At 49.4% G+C, this 15,374-nt stretch overlaps 1 protein-coding gene across 5 annotated transcripts in view; it reads right to left on the reverse strand.

Annotated features, from left to right (window-relative positions):
* The window catches only part of Stab2 (stabilin 2), a 182,370-nt gene that overhangs the window by 14,389 nt on the left and 152,607 nt on the right, over positions 1 to 15,374 (reverse strand). For all 5 annotated transcript variants that reach the window (XM_087555923.1, XM_087555924.1, XM_087555922.1 and 2 more), the window contains 10 exon segments: positions 14,150 to 14,209; positions 12,987 to 13,163; positions 11,126 to 11,215; positions 10,452 to 10,598; positions 8,932 to 8,988; positions 7,765 to 7,894; positions 5,773 to 5,922; positions 4,253 to 4,357; positions 2,064 to 2,171; positions 447 to 640 (listed from right to left, as the gene is read on the reverse strand). In XM_087555923.1, the coding sequence (XP_087412049.1) occupies positions 447 to 640; positions 2,064 to 2,171; positions 4,253 to 4,357; positions 5,773 to 5,922; positions 7,765 to 7,894; positions 8,932 to 8,988; positions 10,452 to 10,598; positions 11,126 to 11,215; positions 12,987 to 13,163; positions 14,150 to 14,209 (1,218 nt within the window).

The following is a 15,374-nucleotide window of genomic DNA, read 5'->3' on the forward strand; positions in this document are numbered from 1 at the left end:
CACAGATATCAATATTGTAGTTCATAACAGTAGTAAAACTACAGTTATGAAGTAGCAACGAAAATAGCTTTATGGTTGCGGGTCACCACAACACGATTAACTAGCTGAGTTAAATAGCTGCAGAGTTAGGAAGGTTGAGGACCACTGCTCTACAGTCTGTTAGGTTCCCTGAATTCGAGGGTCTCATCTAGCTGTAGTGGAAGCTAAGAAGTGATGTTCGTGTAGTCCTATGAACTATGCAATAGACCTTATATGGCTTGCACTGAATCTGACTCTGATACCCTTTTCTGCTGAGGATGCACTGACATTTTACTAGAGATGCACCAAGGGGGAAAGATGGTGTGGCAAAGGCCAGAGGGAAAGCAGAGGCCGGGTAGCTGAGGACACCAGGCTGAACTGGGCACCAAGGCTTGCTCTCCTAAACGTCCCAAGGAAGTGGCACTCACTGGGCCCGTCATCCTGCAGGTGGCGTGCTCATGGCATCCCCCGTTGACACCGTCTGCACAGGGGTCTATCTCTATGCAGCTGTAGCCATCCCCCTTGTAGCCTTTCTTGCAGCTGCAAGAGACTTGGGTGCCTTTCTGGGAGCACTTAGCGACCTTCGCACAGCCCCCGTTGTTCTGTTTGCAGAAGTCCACGACTGCAAGAGAAAGGGCGGAGGACTTCATGTGCCACCGTCCAGGGCTATCTGTCAGCCTCTTAACAGTGGATGGATAGAGCAGACATCATACGTCCATGTCTCTGGTCCCCATGATCTGTTGCCGCTCTACCAGCTTGTATATGAGTCATGTCCTTAGGACACCCTGACACACTTATCATATACTCATAAGGTAGCTTTGATAACAATTTTTTAGAATGAATTGGAGCTTTTGCTGTTAGGCCTCTCTCTCTCTCTCTCTCTCTCTCTCTCTCTCTCTCTCTCTCCCTCTCCCTCTCCCTCTCCCTCTCCCTCTCCCTCTCCCTCTCCCTTTTACTACCCCCTTCTCTGTGTATGTATATGTATGTATGTATGCACGTGTCTCTGTCTGTCCATGTCCGTGGTCCTGGTTAACTTGACACAGCCTAGAATCATTTGAGTGAGTCTCAGTTAAGGGACTGAACAGATCCAGATCTGATTGACTTGTGGCCATGCCTGTGAGAGAATGTTTTGATACATGGTTAACATGGGAGGGTGCCGTCTTAGCCCACTGTGGGTGCCACCATTCCTATGCAGGAGGGTCTGGACTACAAAAGGGCAGGCAGGACAATATCTATCATTTTTGAGTCTTGCTCACGGAAAACTTCAGAAAATACACGAGGTTGAGACTGCTCACCACGTCCCTTTCTTCTTCTGTTGTAAACAGAGTTGTACGTGGAATGTGTTATGGCCTGTCTAACGGGACGGTGGTACTTCTCAGCTCTCCTGCAGTGAGGTGTGACATATGGTGAGTGCCAGAAAATCTGATTTTTGCCAATTTAAAGGGATGGAGGTTTGCCTCCTCCTTTCCCTTCTCCATCCCAGCCTACATGTGCTAGCTCTGAAGGCTCTTCGAATTCTTATATAAAAAACGGGATATACGTTTTCTTGGCTTGTGCACCTTTAAACGTGAGACTCTGTGTGCCAGGCGCACCCCTAAACCACTTGTCACTGGCAGTCGCTGGCTGTAGCTCAGTGGCAGAGCACTTGCCTAGCGTTTGAAAGGCTCTGGGTTCCCTCTCACTGACAGACAGGGTAATGGGGCCGGAAGATATGTAATCTGCAGGCTTCACTTTCCCATCTTAATGCTGTAGTCAGCTTCTGCATTTTCCAAGCAAGACTGATTACTTGTTGAGTTAGGAAAAAAAAAACCTATGAAATACAAGTATATCTTGTTTTGCAAAACAATTTAAAAAATTTAAAACCGTGGCCTGGGAGGTAGGCGGGGCAACTCTGAGCAAACCACTGAGGAAAAGAGTCCTAGAGAGGACAGGCATTGTCGCAGAGGCCCAACAGTGGAAGGGTCAGGATGCAGCCCAGCCCGTGTGACCACACCCTGCTCCTCTCCCATGCCTGCTCCTGTTTCCCGAGTAAACAGAGGACTGACCTGTGCATGTGAGTCCGTCACCTTCGTAGTTCAAGTTACACACACACGTGTTGTTCTCCGTACAGGTGGCGTGCACGGAGCAAGCAGGTGTGCACACTGGAATCACAGCTGTGAAGACAGAGGTCTCCCTTCACCCTGCGCCCCACTGTGTCGTGTCAGTCTCACCTATTCGCTTTCCCAGGACTCTTCAGGTGTTTCTTAAGTGGCAAAGAGGGGGGATGGTTGCTAAGGATGCTCCCTCCTAGCTGAGTCTGAGATATGTCTGCAAAGCCATTCAGATTATAACACACAGGCTGCCTTAGTGGTTTAAAACTTTATCCCCCCAAGCTTGCAAGCAGGTATGAACCTGTCCAACAAACTCTTTTGCCCCAAGAACATGGCTACCAGGCAGAGGAGGTTAAACTGAAGAGAAAATTCACTGTCTTTCCAGGACACTGCTGAGCTGGGGAGAAGTCTGGCACTCTGGTGATGGAATGGGGCTGTGGTTAGCACAGGCAACCTGCAGCTGTTGGGTGGGTAGGCAGGGATGGAAGCGAAGTCAATCATAGTGTTAGAGCTGCTGAAGCCTACCCAAGAGCCCAGTGACTCTCTTGACTCCAGGAAGGAGGAAAGGCCACTGATTTAAGCAGGATAATTTGGCCTTTTACACATAGAGACTTCGGTTTCAGAAAAGCATGGCTCAAGACTGTGACGGTGAGGACAACCATAATGGTAATGGAAGCAACTGTGATTGATCCAGCAGAGACAAACACCGGCCCTTCAGAGTCGTGCCAGCAACCCTTCCCTTGCAGAGCATACTGTACTTTCTACAGATGAGCAAGGTGACGGTGGGCTGTCCAGGGCCATTCATGCGGTAAGTAGCAGAATCAGGGACCACATCCTGATCTCAGGACGCCAGAGACTGAGTTGCCTGACACCACCTGATTTCTGTCATCATGCACTTGGGTCTGAGTTCCACCATAATGAGACATCCCCACTGCATGTAAAACTTTTTACCAAGTTTCCTTCCGACCCACCAACCTCCAGAAATCCAGGCCACAGTTCAAACCACTGTTTACACGTGGAGGTGGGAGCACCCACAGTCTACAGGTGGAGGTGGGGACACCTACAGTTTACAGGCAGAAGTGGGAACACCCTCAGTGTTTACAAATGGAGGTGGGAACACCCTCAGTGTTTACAAGTGGAGGTGGGAACACCCTCAGTGTTTGCAGGTGGAGGTGGGAACACCCACAGTTTACAGGTGGAGGTGGGAACACCCACAGTTTACAGGTGGAGGTGGGAACACCCACAGTTTACAGGTGGAGGTGGGAATACCCACAGTTTACAGGTGGAGGTGGGAACACCCACAGTCTACAGGTGGAGGTGGGAACACCCTCAGTGTTTGCAGGTGGAGGTGGGAACACCCACAGTTTACAGGTGGCGGTGGGAACACCCACAGTTTACAGGTGGAGGTGGGAACACCCACAGTTTACAGGTGGAGGTGGGAACACCCACAGTTTACAGGTGGAGGTGGGAACACCCACAGTTTACAGGTGGAGGTGGGAATACCCACAGTTTACAGGTGGAGGTGGGAACACCCACAGTCTACAGGTGGAGGTGGGAACACCCTCAGTGTTTGCAGGTGGAGGTGGGAACACCCACAGTTTACAGGTGGAGGTGGGAACACCCACAGTTTACAGGTGGAGGTGGGAACACCCACAGTTTACAGGTGGAGGTGGGAACACCCACAGTTTATAGGTGGAGGTGGGAATACCCACAGTTTACAGGTGGAGGTGGGAACACCCACAGTCTACAGGTGGAGGTGGGAACACCCACAGTCTACAGGTGGAGGTGGGAACACCCTCAGTGTTTGCAGGAGGAGGTGGGAACACCCACAGTTTACAGGTGGAGGTGGGAACACCCTCAGTGTTTGCAGGAGGAGGTGGGAACACCCACAGTCTACAGGTGGAGGTGGGAACACCCACAGTCTACAGGTGGAGGTGGGAACACCCACAGTCTACAGGTGGAAGTGGGAACACCCTCAGTGTTTGCAGGTGGAGGTGGGAGCACCCACACTACTTACATGTGGAGCTGGGAATACCCTCACTGTCATTTTCCCAGCTATCACTCAGATTCCAGTTTACTTGCCTTCTCTCAATAGACTCCCCTCGAGCCAAGGGCTGCCAGTGACTGGCCATTCCCCAACTGACCTGTGGGAGTGTCACAGAAGCGGCCTGTCCACCCTGTTTCACAGAGGCACTCCCCGGAGCCTGTGATCCCCTCATCACACTGTCCATGCTCGGAGCAGCTGCAGGCTGTAAGAGAAATCAGTAATGAGGGACGGCACTGTCAGTGCGAGGGCCACCAGGCTTCTACCGCAGTCATTGCTTTGCCTCAGAATTCCCAAAATCCACAGGCCAGAGCATGGGAAGCTCATGATAGGTAAGGCTGTGTTTTCGTATGGCTGAACGTGTGATGGTAAACGTCACAATGCTGTGTCACAGAAGTAGAGTGCCGTGGGGCACGTCACAGAACAGATGGGGGGGGCGACTTCGTTGGAGGAATCTATTTAAAAAGACAATTCAAAGTCACACACCAATTCTGCTGCTTACCGTTTACTGTTTCAGTATGGTGTGCCAGTCCTAGCTGCTATCACCAGTGCTGGCCTCCCGGCTGCCCCAGCCTCTATGCATGGCTGCTGCAGCCTCCCCAGTGGTGGCCCTGTCTCAGCACTTGCTCTCCTACTGTGTGAACTCCACAGGGCTATTACAGCGATCCCTTGTAATGTGTTCACAACAGTCCTCTGCTCCCAACCCCTCACTGGCCGCTTTGCCCGTCACACTTAGAAAAGACACTGATCAGTTTCCTCTGGTCTAGAATTCCCTATGTGCGCTGGCTCCTGGTGACCTCCAGGCTTCCTTTCCTTCCTCTCTCCCCCTTCCTTACCCACTCTTGCTGTTTCTGGCAGGTCAGGGCCGGGCCCACTTGCCTAGACCTCTGTGTTTGTTTTCCTCCAGAAAAGCCACTTTGGTTTTCGCATGAGGACGGTGGCCCCTAAGGACATAGGCTGTTTCGTTGTTAACTAACTGAAATACAAATTCCAGTTCCTCATCACAGTTCTGAGAGCTCAGCAGCCCTGTGTGCTGACTGATGACGTCCTCGGCATTGCTGCAGGTTCTGTCTGCCGGCTCTTGATACTACTGCAAGCTTAGATTCTCTTGTTCAGATCTGTTATCTGCTCGCAAACCTACACAGCTTCTATAGCTTTCCACTTCTCTACCCTCTTTGATGAGGGCCAGATTGTCCCTATACCCCTCCAACCTCTGTACCCCTGAAACATAGGTTAGTTTCAAGTAGGCAAGTGCATCGCTTAATCTCCACTTTGGTTCCTTTATCAACATCAGTTCCTACCTCCGAGGTTATGCTATGAATTGAATGGAAACCTGTATGCGCCTGGCACATGATAGGTACTTGATGAATGCCGGTAGTCACCATGTGTGTGCAGGATTCAGTTGAGTGGCTGTGGTTCAGCCACTGTTCCTGGGTGACTTCAGGGGCTGTGAGTTTCTAGAAGCTAGGCTCTTTCAAGGGACCACATCCAAGGAGGGAAAAGATGTATGGGAGCAAGAAGGTGGGAGAAAAGATTACTTCTAGGTCAAGTGGATGGTGGGGATGAGGACAGGGAACATACAGGGGGCAAACAGGCTAACAAAGGCAACAGGCCACATACGCTGACAGTCAGGCCCAAATCTCCCATGCCAGCAGAGCTCGCAGGCTGTCCCGTTGAAGCCGGTGTGGCATAGGCACTGTCCCATGGGTGTGTACAGATCGCGGCACATGCCCCGGTTGTTACACGGTGTATCTGGTCCTCCAGGGCAGGCTGGAAGGAAAGGAAACATCAGTGAGTGCACGCGGTCTCCAAGACCAGGGCTTGCCCAGCATCGCTGTAAACACACTGTTAATTCTGACAGCCTCTCAGTGCTCCTGGGGGTGTCAGCGCACATACAGGGTGAGCCACTGGCATTTGGGACCCGTGTTTCGAGTGTCTGATTTGATTCCACCTCGACAGGGCCATGGGCCGTATGCTGTAACCGGGGCTTGGATTTGAGGAGGCCTGGACCAAGTGGAGAACCTGCTCTGAGCTTTAGTTTTTTTGTAGTTCTAAGTGTTAGTGGCTATGACAATAATGACCATGACACGGGGCCAGCTTGACCTATACCACACCATTACTGGCACTGAACTTGCTATGCTGCCAAGGTTTAACTTGAATATTTGATCCTCCTGCCTCCACTTCCTGAGTGCTGGGGTTACAGGTGTGTGCCCTAACACCTCGTATGCTGTGCTGGGAATCGAACCCAGAGTCTTGTGTGTTCCAACTGAGCTGCAGCTCCACTCTGAGAGCATCTTAAAAGTCTGCAGGGGTAAACAAATGTAAAGGTTCCTAATGGTCTTTTAGTGCTCCACATTTTAGTGATGGAGACTGGGAGCTGGGTGACTGCATCCAGCCCAGCGTGTTCCTGCAGACCAATGATTCTCAATCTGTGGGTTCCTGACATCTTTGGGGGTTGGGGATTGGGTTTCACAGGGTCCCATTTCAGCTATCCTGCAAATCAGATATTTATATCATGATTCATAACAGTAGCAAATTACAGCTATGGAGTAGCAGTGAGCGTAATTTTATGGTTTGGGGGGGTCACCACAATGTGAGGAACTGTGTGAAGGGTCACACAGCATTAGGAAGGTTGAGAAGCCCTGCTCTAGACCATGAGTGGAACACACAAGGCAGGAGGACCATCATAGCTTATTCTTAACTTTCCCGAGCTGCTATTTCCCATCTATTAAAGGGACCGGCAGTGCCGTCAAAACTATGTACCAGCCAGCACATGTGAGTATTCAACGATGTGCCTATGACGTGCGTACCTAGAGCAAAGCCCAGCAGACGGGGCGTGCTTTGTAGGTCTTTGTTAGGCATTGCTGCTGGTGGATTAGTCAGTAGAAGTTGTACCAAGGTTTCCAAATGGAGATCAAACTCCCTTTGACAAGGAGCCAAAGAAGCCAGGATGATGCTATACCCCCGTAACTGTGGACTTTAAGGGAATCGTGGTCCACAAAACTGTATCAGGCCATCACTGTTCGAAGAGAGAATCATGCCAAAGTGCTTACACAGGCATGCTTCCCCACGTGACAGACACGGTACGGAGACCACAGTGGATAATACGGCATATATTTTAAAGTACCAGGGGGAAATGCCTGTGATCTAATTTTATTGGGTTTGTTTGCTTGTTTGTTTTTATATTTCTGCAGTACTGGGAATTAAGCCCAGGGCCTTATGCATGCTGGTCGCATGCTACTAGGAACTATATCCCAAGCCTTTTTATTTTGAGGCAGCGGCTAAGTGACCCAGGCTGTTCTTGCCTGTCCTTACTCCATGGTTCAGGTAGGCCCTGAGCTTGTGTCCTCTGGCTTCAGCCTCCTACCTTGCTGGATTACAGGCCTGTGCTTCTGGCCCAGATGTGGTCTGACTTTAAACATGAACGTGGATGCACACATAGGATCTCAGTAAAACTCAAAACACGAAGAGACGAACGCACGACTGTTCAGTGAGCTGGGCTTAGGCCTGGGAACCATGAGGGTGGAGTTTCCCTGCCTCCTTAGAACTTGGGTACTTTAAAAAGCACAGCCTGCCCACACCCCTTGAGAAAGGCAAGAAGGAACAACTCACCCTGACAGTCTGGCATGAAGTAACCATGGCAGCACCTGGGGGTTTGGATCACCAGGGTGCACAGGTTCTGGCAGCCTTCCACGTTCCTCCTGAAAGGTAACGGGTTGTAGATACACTTCTTCTTCACGCCCTGGAGGGGAAGAGAGGAGACCTGCAGTTGCTACCTTCCTCCATTGGGCTGGGCTGCTGGGGCTCCAGCGCCTCCCTAGTGGAGGGTATTGGTACTACCGAGGTTAAGAGGGGGATGTTCAAGGGAGGCAGGCCAAGAGTGAATGGGTAGAACGGGAGCCCCGAACTCAACCTTGGAGCTGTTTGTAAATGGAGTGCTTCCTTGGAGATGGTGTGGAGAGGCAAGTTCCCATCACACCCATCCTCAGCAAGGAAGGGGTGAGATTCACTGTAGGAATGACTGTGTGTGCGTGCGTGCGTGCGTGCGTGCGTGCGTGCGTGCGTGTGTGTGATTGTAGGCTTTACCATTGAATCCACAGCCAAGTTCTTGACTACAGAATAAGTAATTCGAATAATACTTGATGAGCATTGACTCTGTGCCAACCTCTTAGATATACCAGGTCTACCTCTGCATCTGAAGTTGTGTGCTTTCCTAACACTACAGATCATTGCTCGTTCACTCCCCTCTGCAGAGGCAACACTGGCAAGCCATCTAACTTGCCGAAGACTGCTACAACCTGTCCCCACACCCATGGACTGATGGTCTTGGCCGTGACTGTATACGGCTTCCCATCTTAATTCCCAGCTTTGCTTCTTAACTGCTGTGTGGCCTTGGCCTGAATGCCCTCTTTCTCTGAGATTCATTTCCTCCCCATAACATACACACACACATATGTATATCCCAGCATACAACAGATAGCAATATGCACCATTTTTATAACTGTAATAATTTTCTATTCCCTTCTAGGTATGTAATGTTATGAATTGCCAAGATAGTTCCTAGAAGTCAACTAACCGACTGCCTGGGTTGCAAACACTCATCTCACCACATGAAACACATGCATGGGCCCTTCCACATGTACACACGCCACCCTGACCAGAAGACTGAGGTCTGAGAATGATACACACATGTTGTGGCCATACCACCCTGTATGAGTCTGTTCTTGTCTGAGAATGCAGTATCGCCCTGACCCTTCAAATCACGTGACTCATGCTTACCTTTGGCTTGCTCTTCAGTGGGCATCTGGGAGTGAAGATGCAGCTCCCGCACTCCCCCTAGGGTGCAATGCGAGAGACCTTAATAGTGAGAATATTAGCAACTGCAAGGAGACGTTCCTGGCTAGTGTCTGCATGAGCTAATTAGGAACTCAATCTGGTAAGATGGTTTAGCCAGTAAAGTGCTTGCTACACAAACAGGACCAGAGTTCAATCCCATAAAATATTGGGCATGGTGGTGCATGCCTGCAGTCCCTGCACTGTGGGCCTGCTGTGTACTCAGCGTGCGCACACACACACACACACACACACACACACACACACACACACACACACCACCCCTTAATCCTGATTAAGATATGGCTATGATGGAGATCGTATAAACACATACACTTCACTTTGCCCTGGAGAATTCTGAGGTCTGTATTGGAGGCCCATTTGAAATCAGTCCCCTGTTGTACAGAGCCGGGCCCAGGAAGTATGGTACGGGCACACCGTAGCAGTGGGGATGTGGGAACATGGGAATGCATTTTAAGTTAGCTGTGAGACTTCTGACCAAACGCTGATATGCTCTGAACTTTAGTTTTCAGAAGGCGTTGCACAGGGACAATACTTCTCGCTGCCGTTTGACCTCTGGGGAATTGTCGAGAGGAACTAACTAGCTGGAAAAAGGTGTATGGATACATTCTACAAATTAAGAAAGTTACACCTCATACAGCAGGGGAAGAAACCTTTCATCTCCTGTTTAAGATGGGATCCTAAAACTGAGTTATTTATTAGACTGAGAGATGCCAGATGCTGACTTGGTACAGTGACAAGCTCTCCTATGTCGTCACTTCCCCTTGGGTTTCCAAGTCTATACGGTAGAGGTGGGGGCAGCTACTCTATTGGGTTGCTCTGGGGTCAGATGAGCACGGAGCAGAACAGCGGGAAGCTAGTATTAATCTGTAATTACTGGCTGGACGAAGGAAGGGGAACATATTTTGTACGGTGGACATATTTTGCAGATTGGAGCGCCCACGACCCAGGATCTTTCAGTGTGGCAAACTGGATGAATAGGAAGTTGAATGAAGGTGTGTAGAGCATATATTATGTATGTATGTATGCATACATATTCCTATGTATACACACATTAATATGGAACCATTTTTGTTAATTGCCAAGTATGTCATTTATATATGATGTAACCTGGTAGGAATTCAGAACAATGTTTGTTGAATGGATAAGTGAATGGATGGGTTTGAAAATGAATGGCACCATAGAAGGCTAGCATTTGGTATCCAAGCACTGCTTCCTTAGTGATGAGGGAATCATGGGTAGATGGTGGCTAACCAAGAACACTCAAGGCCTGCAACTGGCTAAGCAGATGCTTGTTGGTTCTGAGTTTGAAGAATGCCGTCTATTGGCCCTCAGGTTTCTTGGGACCTGGTCTCAAAATGGCTCTTCCTTGAGGCCTATGTTGGATCACCAGGGCTGGTCTCTGGTACAAGGTTCTTTCCCTATTTTGTAGTTTTAGGACTGACCGGAATATCGAAGGTAGTAAAAGTGTCACATCGGCCACCTAGGGTAGGATTCATGAGTAGGCAGTCAATGCCATAGGCCACACCCACGTCAAACAAGAGTCCCCGTTGTATGATCCTGCACATTTGTTCGTTTAGAAAGAGCTCACCCTGAGAGAGAGAGAGAGAGAGAGAGAGAGAGAGAGAGAGAATCAATAATCTCTTCCAAACTTGTTTTCCTCCCACAAGATATAACGTGGCCAGCACCTACAAGGCCTAGAAAAGAGTGAAATAAATAAACATGTAGGGTTTTTACTGCATTTGTCATGAGAGCCTGGAATTTCAGGTGCATCAGATGCCTCTTAGCCACTCCTGAAGGCGGTGACAGAAAAAGAGCTTGCTCATAATGTAAAACAAAACAACGCACCAAACACCTCAAGATACCTGAATGCCTCTCAGGACGGGAATGGTTGGGAAACAGCCTTCATGTCATGGGGTCACCCTTAACCCCAAGACATGATGGAGAAGGTTTTCTGTCATGTGATCACCCTCCCCTTTCCTGTCATGTGATCACCCTCCCCTTTCCTGTCATGTGATCACCCTCCCCTTTCCTGTCATGTGATCACCCTCCCCTTTCCTGTCATGTGATCACCCTCCCCTTTCCTGTCATGTGACCACCCTCACCCCACGACACTCACGATGTCACTGCCAGTTCCACACCTCACACTCAGCTCTGAGCCTTGCAGGGTCTTCCAGGAAGCAGACCTGGGGAGGTCTGAAGCTAAAGCCTGAGGGAGAGAGGTAGCTGTGTTAACGCTTTCATTGGGGCTAAAGGGCCAGAGGACTCATGCCAGCAAACCAAACTCAGATGGGTAACACAAGGTTTCCTACGTGTTTGACTAACTCAAGCTAAAGTGACAATGGATGTAAAAAAAAGATGAGGCATGCCTACGACTTTCCAGGGATGGAGGTTTCTTCTGGAGGAACGGTCTATAAGGGCATCTGTGCTTGGGTATCCTGGACATCCTTGGGCTGTCTAGGTGTGTGAAGATGAGTGGAGTTAGATGGGAAAAGGTTCAGGGCATCTTTGTGGCCTGAAATGTGCTCCTTTAAAAGTCATAGCTAGTCATGGTGGCACACACCTTGATCACAACATTCAGGAGGCAAAGACAGGCAGACTTCTGAGTTCGAGGCTAGCCTAGTCTTGTCTACTCAGTGAGATCCAAGCTAGTCAGGACTACATAGTAAGACTCTGTTTCAAGAAAAAAGAATAACAAAACTATATAAAATCTTGATCCCAACGACCTTAGAATATGATCTTATTTGGGAGCAAGGTCTCTGTAAATATAGTTTGTAGTTAGGCAAGATGAAATGGTCCTGAAGTAGGGTAGGTTCTTAATATAAACGACATCCTTGGAAGAGGAGGCTACCAGAGGGTACACCGAGACACAGAGAGGGGACGGCTGTGGGAAGACGAAGGCAGAGTGCATGGATGCACAGCTAAGGATTGCCAGGGACCGCCAGAAACCACTAGCAGCCAGGGGAGACTCGGGCAACAGACTCCTGCAGAGCCCCTCAGAGATATGACCTTGCTACCTTGACAGAGGTTTAGCCTCAACCGCAGTGAGGGAATGACCATGCAGTCCCAAGGCTGTGGTGATTTGTGCAGACCCAGGAAGCCACCTGGACATTACGAGTGGACTGAAGTCAGGACACTGGCACCTTGGAGTGGAGCCTTGTCTCGGAGTGACAGACGTCCTCACTGAGGGCTGTCATTTCCCCATGTGATCTGGCTTCTCTGGGACAGCTGCCTAGGTCCTGGGGCTGGTAACTGACTGCATTAAGATGAACCAGTCATTTGCTTAGGGATGTTGACATCAGGAGCAGTAGAGGCCGCCTGGAAAGGCTTGAGGGGGACCTTTGCCAGCTGCCATTCTGCCACATGACATGGGAGTGTGCCGAGACAGTACACAGGTCAAGAGGGAGTGGGTGCTCTTGGGTGTGGGGTGTTGATCCAGACAACAGAATGGTAGACCTGGTATACCTCAGTTAGCAACCAAGTATGTCAACCAGGGGAGGGCACAATGAGGCAGAGAGGGTGAAGCTTCCCTCACCCCATGGATGCAAGGGGGCTGTGGTGGTCTGAATAGGTATGACCCCCAGAGACTCGTGTGTTTGAGAGCTTGGCCCATAGGGAGTGGCGATATTAGGAGGTAGAGCCTTGTTAGAGGAAATGTGTCATTTTGGGGGTGGGATTAGAGGTCTCATGTTCAATCTCTGCCCAGTGTGGGACACAGCCTCCTCCTGCCTGCGGAACAACTCTCAGCTCCCCGTCCAGCACCACGTCTGCCTGCATGCTGCCATGCTTCCCGCCATGATGAGAAGGGACAGGACTTCTAAAACCATAAGGCAGCCCCAATTCAGTGTTTTCTAAGAGCTTCCATGGTCATGGTGTCTCTTCACAGCAATAAAATCCTAAGACAGGGACACATGGTGAACCCCGGGTTGTGGGGCCTCCGTGCCAGTTTGTATCTTTCAGTGGGACATTTTGAAGCCTACCTTGGAGTCTCGGATCACGTGGAACTTCAGGTAAGACTTCAGCTTGTCCTTGTTGTCTTGATTGAACAGGAAGTCCTGCTGCTCTTGGGGCAAGGCTTCCAGGGCTTTGTCCGTAGGCCAGAAGACAGTGACTGGGGTGTGGATGGAGTCAGTGATGACTGACAGCAAGCCTGAGTCCTGAAACACAGGGTACCGTCCTCTGGTTGCTCTGGGCACGTACCGTGCTGTAAGGTCCCTCCCTGATATGTGAGCCAGTCTCAACATGACCTGTACAGTGGCATGTCAGGTTCTGAAGGTTCAAGAGCTCACAGCTAGAAGATAGAGCACTGCACCCAACCATTCTGAACCCCATTTCCTTAGAAGGCAAGCCAGGAAGCCAAACTCTAGGCTTCTGTCAGTAGGAAAGTAAATTTCAATAAATATCATTATTGATACTACTTCTGTTCAAATATTTTAATATCTCATGACTAGTCTTTTTTCACCTCACATTTCATTAAAAAATCAACCCTCTACTGTACTGAGATATATATGTTTGCTTATAAAGTTTCTAGATAAAATTTACCCCAAAGAAATGCTGAGATGAACAGAAGTCATTTTGAACCTTATATGGTATGGTAACATCGAATGTATTGATTTTTTTCCCCCTGTGAGGTAGGCTTCATGACATTCACTGAGAGACTTCCCAATTTACTCTAAAACTGTTCACCCAATTGTTGATCAGGTACAGGGTGACTATGGAGTTCTGAGGATGGCACGGTAGACAAAGATTTCTCATTTATAACGTCCTTCGAAAGTCTCATTTAAAATGTATTGATTACATTTATTTGTCTATATTTACTGAAGGCTGTGTGTGGAGATCAGAGGACAGCTTCTAGGAGCTGGTTCTTCTGCCCTGGGAATCCTCAGGATTGAACATATCGGACTCCCCCTCCCCCTCCCATTTCTAACAAGCTCCCTAGAGATTCTGAGACTTAGATCTTTATGCAATTGAGGACCTAGTATAGGATGTGCTTTGTGGGGAACCCAGGTTCTTAGAGCTCTTCAGGAACTGGTCAGGGTGGGTTGTGCCTCTGGCAGGTAGAAACGCAGGCAGACCTAAGAAAGCAGAGTTTCAGAAGGGCTGTCCTCATGTCCTCAAGTCCTCGTCCCCCTTAGTGTGTTACCTGTATCAACTTGCTGAATTTGGTATATCCGTGGTTTGCTGCCACTGTAGTAAGATTTTGCTGTAAAGGCAAGAAAGGACATCAAACTTTTCATCCTTAAGTGTGAACAACCGTTTTGACAGTGCTGTCTACAAAGTTCCCTCTTGAGAACCGTGCAGGGAAAGACAGACGGTACATTCTCCACGACTGGGGGATGGCGCCTTCCGGAGGCGGCTACTCTCACTCGAGAGACAAAACAAATCTAGTGTCGTAAGTAAGTTTGTTGTTTTGTGTTGGGCCACATTTGTGGCTCTCCTGGGACACACGTGTAGATTGAACATGCCCTCTTCAGACAGTTTACCAGTACTTCAATACAACCCAACTGCTCACAATGGCGGTGAGACAGCGGGAGCTAACTATTGGCTCATCCACACACATAGCAGCTTTCTCCTGTCCAGGTTAGAAAGCTGGACACATTTCCTGTACTCCCTTGCAGCTAGAAACCCATATGGCCAGTGCAGGACCAACAAACCCAAGATCTGTTGGTGAGAAGGAGCACCAGGAGGTGCACCTAGCAGGGACACTGGGGCATGATGGTGTGGATGTGAGCGGTTTCGTCTCTAGGGCCCTGCTGGTGAGGGAGGGAGGCTGTGACAGTTGGATGGCCCTACGGTAGGATTAGAGGTCCTTTGTTTCAGGATTTTCTAGTTTGCTTTGTTCTCCCCCGTGCAGCACTGAAATTAAGACTGTGGCACCCAAAGGAGTTGTTCATATCCCTGCTAGCTTATGAGACTCCTTTCTGGGGGTTGGGGATTTAGCTCAGCGGTAGAGCGCTTGCCTAGCGAGCGCAAGGCCCTGGGTTCGGTCCCCAGCTCCGAAAAAAAAAAAAAAGAAAAAAAAAAGAGACTCCTTTCTATTCAGCCACCTGTGATGAAGGCAGGTGGCCAGTACTAAAAACCAAAACAAGGTTATTAAAACAACTGAATCTAACACAAAACTAAAACTGGGCCCGGTGGCTGAGGCCTGTAACCCTAAGCTACTTGGGAGTCTGAGGCCGGAGAATGAAAAGTTAGAGGCTTGTCTGGGCTGCAGAGTGAGTTTAAGACCAGCCTAAGCAAATTAGCAAGACACTGTCTCAAAACAGAAAATGAAAGGAGGCTGATTTTAGAGTTCAGGAGGAAGGCACTTGCCTACCACTTACGAGGCCCTGGGTTTAATCCCCAGTATGAAGAGAAGAAATAAATGC

Source organism: Rattus norvegicus, chromosome 7, assembly GCF_021556685.1.
Source record: "Rattus norvegicus strain SHRSP/BbbUtx chromosome 7, alternate assembly SHRSP_T2T, whole genome shotgun sequence".
NCBI lineage: Eukaryota > Metazoa > Chordata > Mammalia > Rodentia > Muridae > Rattus > Rattus norvegicus.